The sequence below is a fragment of the Heloderma suspectum genome, chromosome 5 (genome assembly GCF_057233095.1).
Source record: "Heloderma suspectum isolate Gila_16-S chromosome 5, 16-S_ref, whole genome shotgun sequence".
Taxonomy (NCBI): domain Eukaryota; kingdom Metazoa; phylum Chordata; class Lepidosauria; order Squamata; family Helodermatidae; genus Heloderma; species Heloderma suspectum.
Genome location: NC_139462.1, coordinates 201,151,423 through 201,165,272, shown reverse-complemented (window position 1 = coordinate 201,165,272; position 13,850 = coordinate 201,151,423). Strand labels below are relative to the sequence as shown.

At 39.7% G+C, this 13,850-nt stretch overlaps 1 protein-coding gene across 12 annotated transcripts in view; it reads right to left on the bottom strand.

Moving 5' to 3' along the window:
- MLLT10 (MLLT10 histone lysine methyltransferase DOT1L cofactor) overlaps positions 1-13,850 on the bottom strand; it is a 173,438-nt gene that overhangs the window by 97,959 nt on the left and 61,629 nt on the right. For all 12 annotated transcript variants that reach the window (XR_014792417.1, XM_084859032.1, XM_084859028.1 and 9 more), the window contains one exon: positions 5,908-6,003. Coding sequence is in view for 11 of the 12 variants with exons in the window: in XM_084859032.1 (XP_084715158.1) it covers positions 5,908-6,003 (96 nt within the window). In the remaining variant the exon portion in view is untranslated. The remainder of the gene's footprint in view (positions 1-5,907; positions 6,004-13,850) is intronic.

The window sequence follows — 13,850 nt, the reverse complement described above, 5'->3', positions numbered from 1 at the left end:
TCCTTAACTTTGCTTCATCAAAAGTAATCACAGAATTACCCACCACAAAATCTTTCATTTTGTGGTGGGTAATTCTGTGAAAAGCTTACTTCTTCTCATCTAAAACATATTCCCCAATATCCCTCTTTCATTAGCTTGTTCATTATATACTAGGGATATACAGGGTGACAACGAGGAGTAATTACTCCTTGATATTTTTCCTATACCTCAAAAGTAGCCATAACACAAGGATTAGACAACAACAAATCCAAATAGGTTTTTTTCTGATACAATAATACATAATTCAAAAACCGATATATCCCATTTTGCTCATATTCTTTGACTGTGTTCTTGTGGATTTAATACCATATATTAGTTTGAAAGCAAGAAATTGCAAGTAGATAAATAGGCACCGCTTTGGCGGGAAAGATAACAGCGTTCCGTGCACCTCGGTGTTCAGTCATGCCGGCCACATGACCACGGAAGCGTCTTCGGACAGCGCTGGCTCTTCGGCTTAGAAACGGGGATGAGCACCGCACCCTAGAGTCGGACACGACTGGTTGGGGACACCTTTACCTTTTATCTTTTTATTAGCCAATCTGGATGCTTCATAACACTTAAAAAATAAGGGTAAATTAACCCCTCTATGTGTAGCTTAAAGTTAACAGTGCTATTTTAGGACATTTGTGCTGCCATATAGAATTATTGCAAAGATCAAAAATGGTTTTTGAGGACAGGAGCTGCAGCGGAAATTTGGAGTTCACAAAATGTGTGTGTGTGTGTGTGTGTGTGCGTGTGCGCGCGCGTGTGACTGATAGAAAAGCTGGGCAAAGACAATACACTCACAATATTTAAAATCCTTAACTTTGGCTGGATTGTACTACTGCTATTTCTACAACTGAATTACTATGGTATTTTTGTAAGACACCTTGAGGCCTGTTTGGGAATTCTTTATATAATACAGCAGCAACAAGAACAAAAATGACAGCATCTCTAATTTGGAAGAAACAAAAAGGTAGTGTATAAATAAAATAGAAAGGCTTCTGCGAACTGAAATTCATTTCAACAAGTGTACTAGAGTTGTATTTCACAGAGCTTCAACATTTCATTCACTTAACAGGCAATGTATCAACTAATTTGATAAATTCTACTGATTATATTAAAGTACTGCTTAAACATGAAGAGCAAACATTTTACTTTCTCTTCTGAATACACTTCCACAATCCGATAAAGTAGTGAATGTGTAGACACTGCTGAATATTTGTTGAATTATATTCTCAAACATATAATCACAATACTGTTACGCTCCACCAAAGTTACTGTATTTTAACAAAGATTTCTTTGATTTTTCAGTCTGGAATTAGAACTATCTTCCTCCAAAATAAAATTCTATACAGCTGGCACAAAATTATGTGTTTTGTTCAATTCACCATAGGCCCACAGAGGGATCCACATATAAAATCAGAGCTCCATCCCTCCCACCCCAGTGCTGTTATAGTGAGGCTGCACCTCCATGGCAATGAAGCGGGCAGAGGGGAGAGGGAGTGCTTATGAGCACTGGAGGCATAGAGGGAGGATGCTGACATTTAGAATCCCTGTATGTGCTGCCGCTTCTCCCCTCTCCTATTATCAAGGTGGAGAATGGCTTATCACACACATGTGTATTCCAATTTCCTCTTTGGGGGGCGGGGGGAAGCTTGTTTTTTACTCTTTTTATTTCTTTTTGTTTAATTCTACTTCTGCAGACCTCCGAGTTTCCCCTCTAATGTGTGAATAGTGCCATTTTAATTAGATATGCATTGAAACACACCCCATGAATTTCAAAAATAAATTTCCCAGATTTACTGGAAACACAATAAAACCCAGCTGATTCCATGAGTAAAGTGGAAATGAAAAATCCTGATGTAACATCCTGATTTATTTATTTATTTATTTCATTTATATATAACAAACGCAGTATAATTCAAATTGATTAATGTTTATTGTATACTTTAGGAACACAGGCCTTATCCATGTTGGACAGGTCATTTAGAAATCTCCTCAGTCCATTTTTCAAGCATTTTCCTATTGGGTTGGTCTGGCCATCTCCATCAAATTCACATCTGATATGAATGACCTAGTGCAGGTCAAGAGTCATGAAAAGTGCAGTGGGACTCCTCATTCACATATCACTTTGGGGAGAAAAGGAAACTACGCAGGGGCACTGTACAATATGAACTCTTACCTAAAAAGGAAACGATTAGCTTTGGTCAATTTTCCTGAAGGTCGTTTACATAAAATGCATATTATTCTACACATATATTCAATATTGTTGAATTGTAAGTATTCTGTCCACTCTATAGATGAGTCACTAGAAAATTAAATAAGTAGGGATGTCTCTCAGACCACTTCACTGGGTGTTTTATGCCCATTATGAAAACATTTGTTGGTAAAGGGAAAGGCTTTCAGATGTTGGTGGGTCTGATGCTACTAACTCTTACTGAGAGTTTTTTATGCTACTGATCTAATGTTTTGTTTTTTATGTTTTTTATTATTTATAGTTTCTTTAGTATTCAATTCTTGTACACTTCTCAGGAGGAATACATGTTCCCACATCAATGTGCCTGTGTCTAGCTAGCAAGTGATGCTCTCCTCCAGGTGCCCTACCATCAGATGTGAGGAGGGTGGGAACCAGAGGGCTTTTTCAGTGATGGCGCCCTACTTGTGGGACTCTCTCGAGAAGGTGGCCTGCTTGGCACCTCCTTTGGAAACTTTTTAGAACCAGAGGAAGACTTTTTGTTCTCTGTGACCTTTTAAGCTCCCAGCTCTAATTTTTTTGATCTGCTGTTTTTACCTGCTGGTATTATTTTTATTGTCTGTTTTATTCTGGTTTTGTGAGCTGCCCTGGGAATCAAGTGGTCCAAGTTTGGTATATAAATTCATACAATAAATGAAATATTATGGTTTTATTGTAAGTGGCCTTGTGAGGGAAGTTCCTCACAGTTATGCTTTATTATAAACCACCTTCTATTTTACCACTGGTTAAAAAACCAAATAATTTATGGCAAAAATCCATATAGGCCCAAAGTGACAAATTCAAGTTTAGCATTTCAAACGTGGAGGGTGGCAGGGAGATTACTGAATAAAACCTTGTGTCCCTGTTAAAAGTCTATACCAAACATACTGTGAGATTTGTGCTGACTATAGTTCGGTATTTTTCTTCTTCCTGCATGCTTGATCCAGCAGTAAATGATCCAGCAGTTTGCTTTTCTTACTAGGCCACTAATTTCCACTCTGCTGAGTGCTATCATAAGCTATGTATCCACCATCCATAAAGCTTGTTTTATTTATTTATTTTGCTATGTACAGTGCCAAATACCAAACACTATGTTTTAATTTTTAGCTGATGCTGTTATTGCACTACTTATTAAAGGGAAACCACTAAAATTGGAAACCATCAGCTGTATGTTTACCAAAAGAAAATAGTGCCATTTTATGAAGCCATTATCAAGGTACTTGTAACAGTGGAAATTTTGAGAGGCTCTGAACTGGCAATTACCTCTCTAGGAACATATTTTAACCAAAGGGTAGGAAGAAATACAGAATATATATGACCATGTAAGTACATCTGCATTTGAACAATGGAATCCCATCTACATAAAGTATAGAATCTCTTTTTTCAGTTCAGAAAGGAAGAATGTTGGAGCTTACCGTCATGATATAATGAATGCTGGTATAGTTTGTTTTTTTTAAAGGACAAAACTATGACAATAAATACTAGTGATTAAGATGGTCAGGTGTCTGCATTAAAGACAAGGTTGATGAAAAATGTATTAAGAATAGTATTATGAAGAAATGTATTAAGAAAATCTGCTAAGGAGAAAAAGATGCAATAGCTGCACAGTTCCTTTTGATTAAAAACACTAACAGACCTCAATCTGGAAGCACCCATAATCTCTTGATATTATTTCCATAAGCATACAAGTCAGATAAAATGCAAAACTACAGTCTACAGGTGGGAGAAATGAACACATTTTATCATGCAACACTATGCTTAAATGCCGAGATTGCTACTGATTCTTTCACAAAGTTTTCCATTTAGAAAAATTTGGAAACGTCTGCAGATGTGAAATTTGCATTGTGAATTTATGAAACATCTGCAGATGTGAAATTTCACATCTGCAAGAAGCTTGCCAGTTTATGGAAACAATGAAATTACACACTTGCTGATAGAGATGCATATCTCAGTTCAATAAACCATAGCTTTTTGGCCTGAGAACAAGCCCTCTCCTGCCTTTGTATTCCCTCCTCCTCTCCTCTTCTCTTGCATGACATAAGGAGGATATTTGGGGGTTTGTTAAACCAGAGTTTTCCATTCCATCTGAACTGGGAAGTTTACTGGGAAACTGTAGTTCAGCCTCTGACTACAAACCAGAATCAGATCCCGTTTTTAGTTTGTTTTAATGGGGGCTTTTTGTTTTCACATGTTTATAATTTCTTTTATATTGCTAAATTGCTATTATGATATTACTTTACTATTTTTATTGCCGTAAGCTGCAGAGAACTTTTGTAGACAGGTAGGGTAGAAATCAATAATAATACATCCCAATTTTTGTAACACATTGGGCGGGTTCATATGTAATTTTAAGCCATGATGATTTATAAGATACTCACAGTAGCTTATTTTGAAAATAAGCTACTGTGATCCCTCATACAATCGGACAATTAAGCTACACAGTGTGGTTTATTCTGCCCCTGCAACACCGTCGTCCCTTCTCCTTCAATAGTCCTCCCACTCAGCCGGGATGGTATCCCAGCCTCCTTTACGCTGGATGCCATATCCCACCGACCCTCTCTGGTCAGCTGCATGCTAGGGGGCATCTTCTTGTGCCCTCTGTCTCTGCACCCAAAAACTTCTTGGAACGTTTGCAGGAATGGGTCAAAATTTAATATACGGGGTCTCCTCATGGGGCTCCACCACATGCACTACTGGATAATTGCATGACTTTGCTTTTTCACGGAAAAGTGAGCTGAAACAAACCATTTGCTCCTGTTCCCTTCCCTTCCCCCCTTCCCCACTTCTTATTTCTATCCTGCAGCCCCAATGTCCAAGCCTTTCCCCCCTCACTAGAAGCAAACAAACAATACAGAAATAAAAGGAAGCTGTTTATTGGCATACAAAGTGGCTTATTTGGCTTGCTTAAAACTGGGTTTGTGTAATACTGCTTTGAAAGTACTAAGACACTGCACAAAAAAGGGGTTGGCGGCTCTGAACCCTTGAAAGTTTGCAGGACTGGGACAAAATTTTACACACAGATTCCCATCATGGGGAGGCACCCGAGGCAGAACTAAAAACCCTGTGCAGCTATGCCTCTCTGTGGGAAACGTGGGGGTTTGACACTTTGGAAGTTTGCAGAGTGCATTGCCGAGGGAGGGGTGAGGGCGGAGAACACAATGTGTTGCTAGGCAGATCTCAGAAACAGAGATTGCCTGATAGGAGCAGAGCAGTGGCAGTGGTTTTGACTTCTCTTGCCAGGCAACTCTGTAGGCAATATGCTTAAATCACTCTGGAGCGCCAAACAACATGCTAAGCCATGATGGCTAAAATAAACTTCAGCGCAGACCGTGGCTTACCACGGTGGCTTATTTTGGCTAAACAGACCACTGTGGTTGGGAAAAATGTGTGCAGACGACACGCTAAGCCATCACAGTTAATTCAAAAAATAAACCACTGTGGCTTAATGTGTCATCCAAACCCAGTCATTATGTACCTTTTATTTGTTACACCACACATATCTAAGATTATAAATGCTTTATCAGAAGCACTGTTAATCATAAATAGGGCTTCTCTGTAATTAGCAGTTTGGCATCAGCAGAAATCCTCACTCCATAAAACAAACAAGAATATAAACGTCATTCCAACGTAAGATGTAAGAAAAGCTCACTTACTTTCTCTGTAGTTACAGTGAGAGAAGGAACCAAAGATGGTGAGGAATCTGATTGCTTCTTGTGTTTTTGTTTATGTTTATCTTTTTCTTTATATTTCTAAAAAAATGCATGAAAGCAAAATAAAATGCAACATCAGATTTATTATCAACAGCAAACTGATTTTTTTGCCATTTAAATGTAAGTTAATATGAATCGCTGCTATAACATTAATTGTTTATGACGTATAGGAGGCAATGAGCATTTTATTTAGCGTAACACTCGCATGAAGTGGTACTGTTAATAAAGGAGGTATAATTGTTTACTTTTAATGTTGGCCATTTCTCTCAAAAGCATAATTTTGCATAGTATCATAAAACAGGCATGCACACTATTTTTCTGGCATATTAGACATCTAGTATTTGAAGTTACCACCAGCCCCTCCCCCTCCCTCTGGCATGCTCAGAGGAGGAATAGGGTCTTGTTCTACCTCCTCCAGGGCTTCAGAGAAACAAGAAGCAGCTGGTTGACCACTGCGTGAACAGAATGCTAGACTAGATGGACCTTGGTCTGACTGAGCATGGCTTTTATAGTCTTAGGAATCTGTACTACCTGTTTCCCCCTTCCCAAATGCCTGCAATAGCACATGGGAAAGGGGAAGGGGAGAGAGGCTCTCGTGCCATTCCTTGCCTTCTCCAAAGTTCTGCAGGAAGTGAAATTAGAGCCTGCTCCTCCCCAAAATGCTGAGATTGTTGTTATGCCTATACCCAGACAAACTGTAGTTAGATTTAACCTTGGTTCACTAACAAGACCAGTTCAAATCACAGTGTATGAAGCTGGCTTGTTTTAGCAAATCATAGTTAAGATTAACCACAGCTTAGGGTTCCGACTTAATGCTAAACTATGGTAAAAAAAAATTGAAATGGAAGCTTCTGATCTTCTCCTTGCAGCTATGTTGGAAGAGGAAAGGGGAGAGAGAGCATGAAAGCGCGAGGCATGCACAGGTTTGTTCTGGTAACACTAAACAATGTTTTAGTGTTATGTCCAAATGCAGCCAGTGACAAATAATAAATTTCAAGTTAGGCTGTATCAGTGATACCACAAATAATTTTGTCAAAATGACCAGCACCAGACATTAGAAGAAATCCTATTTACTTTAACACACTACTTTTTAAATTAATGAGACAGACAGACAGACAGACAGAGAGCGCACAATGTGAATTCAAAGGAAGCATTCTGCATTTAAACTGGGGAAAGGGAAATTCAAACTCTCTCTCAGTAAGCATAATCAATTGTACAGCAACAAACTCAAATGAGTTTTCCATCAAAGCAGTCAAGATGACCCACGAAAAGGCTGATCCTTAAATCATAGCTGGATTGTACTGCTGGAAGGTTTCTGGCTAGAAGCCTGGTCAGAATTATACCGTGTGTGTGCGCGCGCATGTGCATGCACTACCTTGTTAGGAAATGCACACTTCAGCCATTGCTCACCTTGGCCAACAGCTGCTACATATTGCCTTCTGTAAGTAAACACTCACGTAATTCATATCATTTTAGAGTTATAGCCAGGAGTTGATTAATCACCCATGCCCCTTTAAAAAGCCTGTGGCCCCCAACCCAATCTCTGTTGCAAGTTTTATGTGGCAGGCTGCCCTTGGGTAACACAAACACTGAGCTCCTCCTCTGTTGCCTTCCCTCCCACCCTCTCTTATCAGCACAGCAGCTTGTGCAAAGGGTGGGGGCTGCCACCAGTTGCTTTCCTGCCTAGTCAAGACAGAAAGAGGAGGAAGGTAAAGAAGGCATCATAGGAGTTTCATTGCTCTTCCATCTCCATCCTGGTCTGTTCATGCCTGGAAAGGGGGAGGGGGGCATAAACAGACAGGTGGAGCAGCAGTGCCAGACTGCTCAGGAGATGAGGAGAGGGCCCCTGTCTCTGGTTCTTTATCAGTAACCAAACTACTCTGCCCCTTCACCCAGAGTAGGTGAAGGTGAAGGCCACCCATAGAAAGTGGCTCTCCCTTCTTCAGGAGTAACTGAGTGAGCCCCGAAGGAGATACCAGCATCACTGGTGAAGGAAGACGCCTTCACTTGCGGCTGCCGAGCTTTCTCTTCCTGCCAGGCAGCCATCACAAGGAAAAGGTGTGGTGGTGGATGGGTTGGGGGAGATATGGATGGGTGACCTCATTTGGAGAGAAGGCAGAGAGAGAAAAAGAATGGTCTCGTTTGAGGGATTTTGTTTGGAGGTGATTGAATGTTGAGAGAGTTCAACGCCCCTATTTTAAGTGATGGGAAACAGGAGGGGACTATGGGACCCACTAGAGTAGGAATGAGATGAAAGACAGGGGGGAGGGACAACTTTTCAATTTGGAAAATTTCAGTAAGGGGAGATTTGCAAAGGTCTAATCGTTTTTTTCTCAGAGAGGGGGAGAAATGATTGACAATAAGTTTTTGTTGTTGACATATTTGATTGGATGGATAATGTGATTATAAAAGGAAAACCATGATCACTACAGCTGCAGTTGTGCAGTGTAATCCTAAGCATGTATACTTGGAAGAAGTCCCTCTGTGTACAGTGGCACTTACTCCCAGGTAAGTGTGCATAGGACTGCAGCCATAATTATGGGGGGGGGGGTGTCCTGGTGCTGTAAGACTTATTTTTGTTGAATTCTTCTTCCTTGGGAAATATGCCTTTAAAACATTGCTTTTCTACTGAAATCTTTATTATATTCCCATGCAAATTTAATTGACTGAAAGTCTGTCTACTGACAGTACAATCCTATGCCTATCTACTCAGAAGTAAGTCCACTGAGATCAGTGGGACATACTTCCAGGAAAGTACATACAGGAATGCAGCCTTAATCAATTAAAATGTCTTTAAATGGAGTTACATTCCCCAAACCCCTCAAATCTATGACAAGCAATTGCCAGTGCAGATACCATGAACAAACAGGACCGTCCTTAGAAGAGACCAGACTGCACCACACATTATTTTGCTCCAGCCAATCTCCCTTCTCTTCTCCAGTGGGGATTTCCATTGCCCTCCCCCACCCACTTTAACCATGGTTGAATGTTACATCAGAACCTATAGTAGCACTCACCAGGTTCCTTAATTAGGATCTTCACATCAGCATCAGATCTGATTCAAGTTGGAATGAACTCCAATACCAATGTATTGTACGGTTCACTATGTTGTAAATTATTGCCAATTATTTTTAAGCAGATGCCCAGCACCATGTTGCAATGTTGCCATCCGACACACACTTGCCTTGGAGTAAGTGCTATTGAACTCAATAGGACTTATTTCTGAGTAGACATGCATAGGTTTGCGCTATTAAAGTATTCGAATTCTACCATTTAATTTAATACTGAGGAAAGGTTGTACTTCCCCTACCCGCAATATATTTCTATGTACTCTTTAGGCAGGCAACAGTTATCCAAATATTAAGGACAGAGAAAAGTTACAGAAACTAATTTAAATAATATAATTGGAAGGGGTCTTCAACATTCATCTAGTCCAACTGCTGCTGCAGGAAATAAAGATATTCATTCTTCAAGTTCATATGTGTAGGATGCAATCTATCCATACTGCATACAGAAGAGTTGTCTCTGCTGAAATACTTTCTGATAGAATTCAATATCTGAACCAAATTATTAATTGGATGCACTTTAATATAATCAGAATAACACCTTCTAAAAGAAGACTGCACACTAGGCAATGAGGTTATAATAAAATTATATCTCCTAGATAGCCTTTCTTCTCCTGAGAAAATGGTACATGTAAAGTGCTACAAGAAAACAGTACAAAAACGCCTCACTGAATGCTGAGGTACGCATTACATAATGGATTGCACAACTGCTTTCATGGTAAGAACATTAACAGCAAGAAAAAAATAAAGGGAATAGTGCATGTTAAAAGATATAAATAAAAACCCAAGATTACACAATCTCAGTCACGCACAAAAAAATACAGAAGAATATGCTTTAAAGTTGAATGAATGAATTCTCAAATCTAAATCTATTTACATGTTTAGCAAAGAGAAATGTGTAAAGACTGGCAAACATGTTGCTGAGGTCTATATGCATCATTTAGTTTGTTTAAAAGTGAATTAAATTCTCTCAGTGCTGCATATATTTGGCTGACATACATTTACATAACCTACATACTCATCTCAACTTTAAAAAAATGTGACCCAGACTGGCTTCCAGAAGTGCAAGAGGAAACAAAATTCTAAAAAGCTCAAAGCAAAAATAAAAGAAAGGAAATTAGAGGACAGGTACAAGAGGGAGACACACTGAGCTGGTTCACGAGCAATGCCAAAACACGGCTTGGCACTACAGGAATTAGCCCAGTAGTAAGGCACTATGCACTCTGCTTTAGGTATTTCCTGGTTTGACCTAAGCATCTAACATCCAAACTGGCAAATCGAGACTACAATCCTAATTAAAGTGGAGTTCATAAGGACAGATGAGGGGAAGCACATAAGCACAGGGCTCATTCCCATAGCTCCAAACCACTGTTTGGCATTACATGTTAACAGAGTGCATATGTCATTGCACAGGATAACAGAATGACAAAAGGAACCCAATATTAATAGATTTGTTTTAATCAATGTATAAATAATACCAAGAATTTAGATTTGATATCAGCTGCAGTGTTCAAGAATTAAAACTGCATGAAAGTTAATTTCATAAACGGGGGGGGGGGGGATGTTCACCTGTTCAGTTACATTTTATGACTGTCCATACAATGATTCCAAAATCCATATTAAAGTAATATCTTTAATTAGGCCAACCAAAAGATCACAAAAATATGCAAGCTTTCAAGATCTCCAGATCTGGAGTTCTTGAAAACTTGCACATTCTGGTGATCTTTTGGTTGGCCTAATGAAGATATTACATTAATATAGATTTTGGGATTTTTCCTATGGCCAACACTGCTACTTTTGCTTTTTGTGTGACTCAAACAATGATTGAAGAGCAGCACATAAGAAGCATAAATTACTACCATACATCCTGACAATTCTAGCAACTAATACTGAAAGCATCCTGGGGGACTCTGAACACTGCTTTGCAACTAAAGAGAAAAGACTGATCCAGACTTCCAAAAACACTTTAGACTTAAATAATGCCAATGTTTAGATGGCTAAGAACTTTGCATAGGTAAATACAATCCATAAATTAGATGGTCCAACATTTCCAACAGCAACTTCATAAGGCAGGAAGCATAATTCCATTCTTAACTGTTTCTTTATACTCTCCATAGTACACAAACCGTAACTGGAATAAGATAAATTCCAGCTGCAAAGTAACCAGAGAATCACTTTCCATACTCTTGATTTAAAGGAGATTGCACTCTCCTTGTTCTTAAAAATACACAGAATACTAACTCCAGTCGTGGTAATTGTAGAAGACAGCAAGTAAACCCAGATATGCTTGATTTCAAAAACAAAACATGCATACAAGTGACACAACAATCATCACTCCCATATTATGAATCTTAAGAAGCTACTCCATAATACGTAACTTCTATATTAAATTATCCTGCTTGTATACAAGTTCACATTATGAGAAATTTCAAAATGAATTTCCTTTCTCTTGAGGGGTGAGAACTGTTGCAGGTTTAGTTTAAACATGATGCTCAATGATTATCAAACCATGATTTGATTAGGAATGTATCCTAGAGTTGTGTGGTTCTTTCTTCTTCTTCCTGCCCATGAACACTTCTCCTCCTTTGCTGGTTTATGATAACTATGGCTTACCATTGATACCTGAACCAGTATAAGTATAGCTACTGGTAACCACTATTTGTTCTCAAACCAAAGATTAAAACTAGATTCCAGTTTCAATTTCTCATAGTTTTCTCGTTTGAGAGCAAACTATGGTTAGAAGTACCTATAGTCATTTGGATTTAGATATCACAGTTAGTGTTAATCAGGCAAAAAGAGGGGGAAGAAGCACATGTATCCAGGAGAGAATGGGGGGGGGGGACCTGTGGTGCACTCTCAATTGCCAAAACATAATTAGATAATAATTAAAACAAGATGTCTGAATGCCACAGTCTAGATCATGTTGCAAAATGTGGTTTGAGTAGCCAAAAAATCCATTGTTCAATGAAATTACATTGTGGTCAACAGCCACTAATATTATAGGTCAGGGATAAAGCTTTCTAGAAGTTCATTCCAGAGGAATAGCTGTGTTAGTCAGTTCCAGCAAAAGCAAGAGTTCTATGGCAATTTATGCAAGCAATTTTTTCTGGCATAACTTTTTGTACCTAAGGGTGAAATCCTATGGGATGCACTTCTGATAGACAGAAGGCTCCAGGTTCAGAGCCCTCTGTCTATCCTATGCCCTATCAGCAACAGACAGGCAGGGCAAAAGGAGGACGGAGGCAATTTAACCTCTGTTCCTACATTTAAAATGCAAAAGTAGCTAGACAGGCCTCTGAGCCATCTAGTTGACTTACCTTTTGGAGAGTGGTGAAGAGCCTGGAAAGCCCATGGGATATTGCATATCACAGCCTCTCCCCTCCCCTCCCCCCAGCATATCCCCTTTTCTCTCTCTCTGACTTCTCTTATGAGGTCACCACTTACAACCTCATAGAAGTTTTCTATGGTGGCTGGAAGGGCAGAGGAAATGGGGGAGGGAAGATCCACACAACTCTATTGGATATCCTCCTCTGCGCTTGTAGCTCTGCCTGGGGGCACGAAGGAGGTGATCTGCAGTTTCCTATGGTGCCCCAGATGCTGTCTAGGGGCTGTAGGATTAGTCTCTGAAGCTTACTTCATCATATGCAGATAATTACACAGTGATGCAACTTCAAGAACAGCCACTACTACATCCCCACCTGAAGGTAAAAGGTAATAGCCTATCTAAAAAATAAAATAGCCTTCTGACCAGACTGTTGCAGTAAAAGCATGCTTACCACTACCACAACCTATGGAATGGGCAATTTAATCAAAAGAATCTCAAGCAATCAAGGGAGGCTTATAAATTATGGGACTTCCTAGCTCCCCCTATCCAAGAGCAATATTATTCTGACCCAAAGAGAAAAGTATCAGAACTACAGCTAGCAGTAGACCTAGCTGTTATTTACTTGTCAGGATGGGCATGACATAATCTGCAGCTGATCACTTTCATCCTTGTAATTTGCTACTTGCCTGAAGCTATCAGCAACTGCACCACAGGTTATCTCCAGAATTGCAAACTGTGCATCATTATGGCAGTTCTATGCACAGAACTCCCACTCTTCTGGCCTTAGAGACAACAAGAAGCTGCCAAGTTGCTCAACTGGCTGAGTCAGCTCAGCTATAGGGCAGTGTGCAGCATTCAGCACTCCACAACCAGCTCAAGAAAGAGGTAGGCTTGGTCGCCACACAGTTCCTTTCTCTTTCATTTCCATCTTGAGAGCTATCCCTTTAAGTCAGAACAAATGTGTACAGCCTGCCTGATATGGCAGCAGACTGGCAATCACAACCACACCCCCGTTATACTCATGTATTCAAGGGAAGCAGAGGGTCATTGTTCCCTGTGCTTTTCTTCCCACTGCAAGAGCAAGATGCTCAAGGGTCAATCTCCCCTTGACCTGGCAAGGGGGAGGGAGGCAGAAGTGGTGGCAGGAAGCAAGTACAAGAGGGAGGATGGAGGGGGCCTCTGCCAGCTACTTCTTCTGTAATTCCTTCTCTGAGCAACTGCTCTACATATCACTCCTGAATTGATGTGACATCAACTGAGACATACGCAAAACAAACAAAATAAAAAAACCTAAAATCCCCAAATCCACACTGTGCACATACACAATCTCTCAATTTTTTATTAGATTAATCTGGAATGGCTTCTGGTCCCATGTTCATAATCCCTAATGTAACTCAGAATAACATGAACAATGTGTGTGTTTTGGGGAGGGGAGATAATAATTCTTCATTAACATACTTTACTTTGAATACATTTCTTAAGGGTAAGGTGTACAT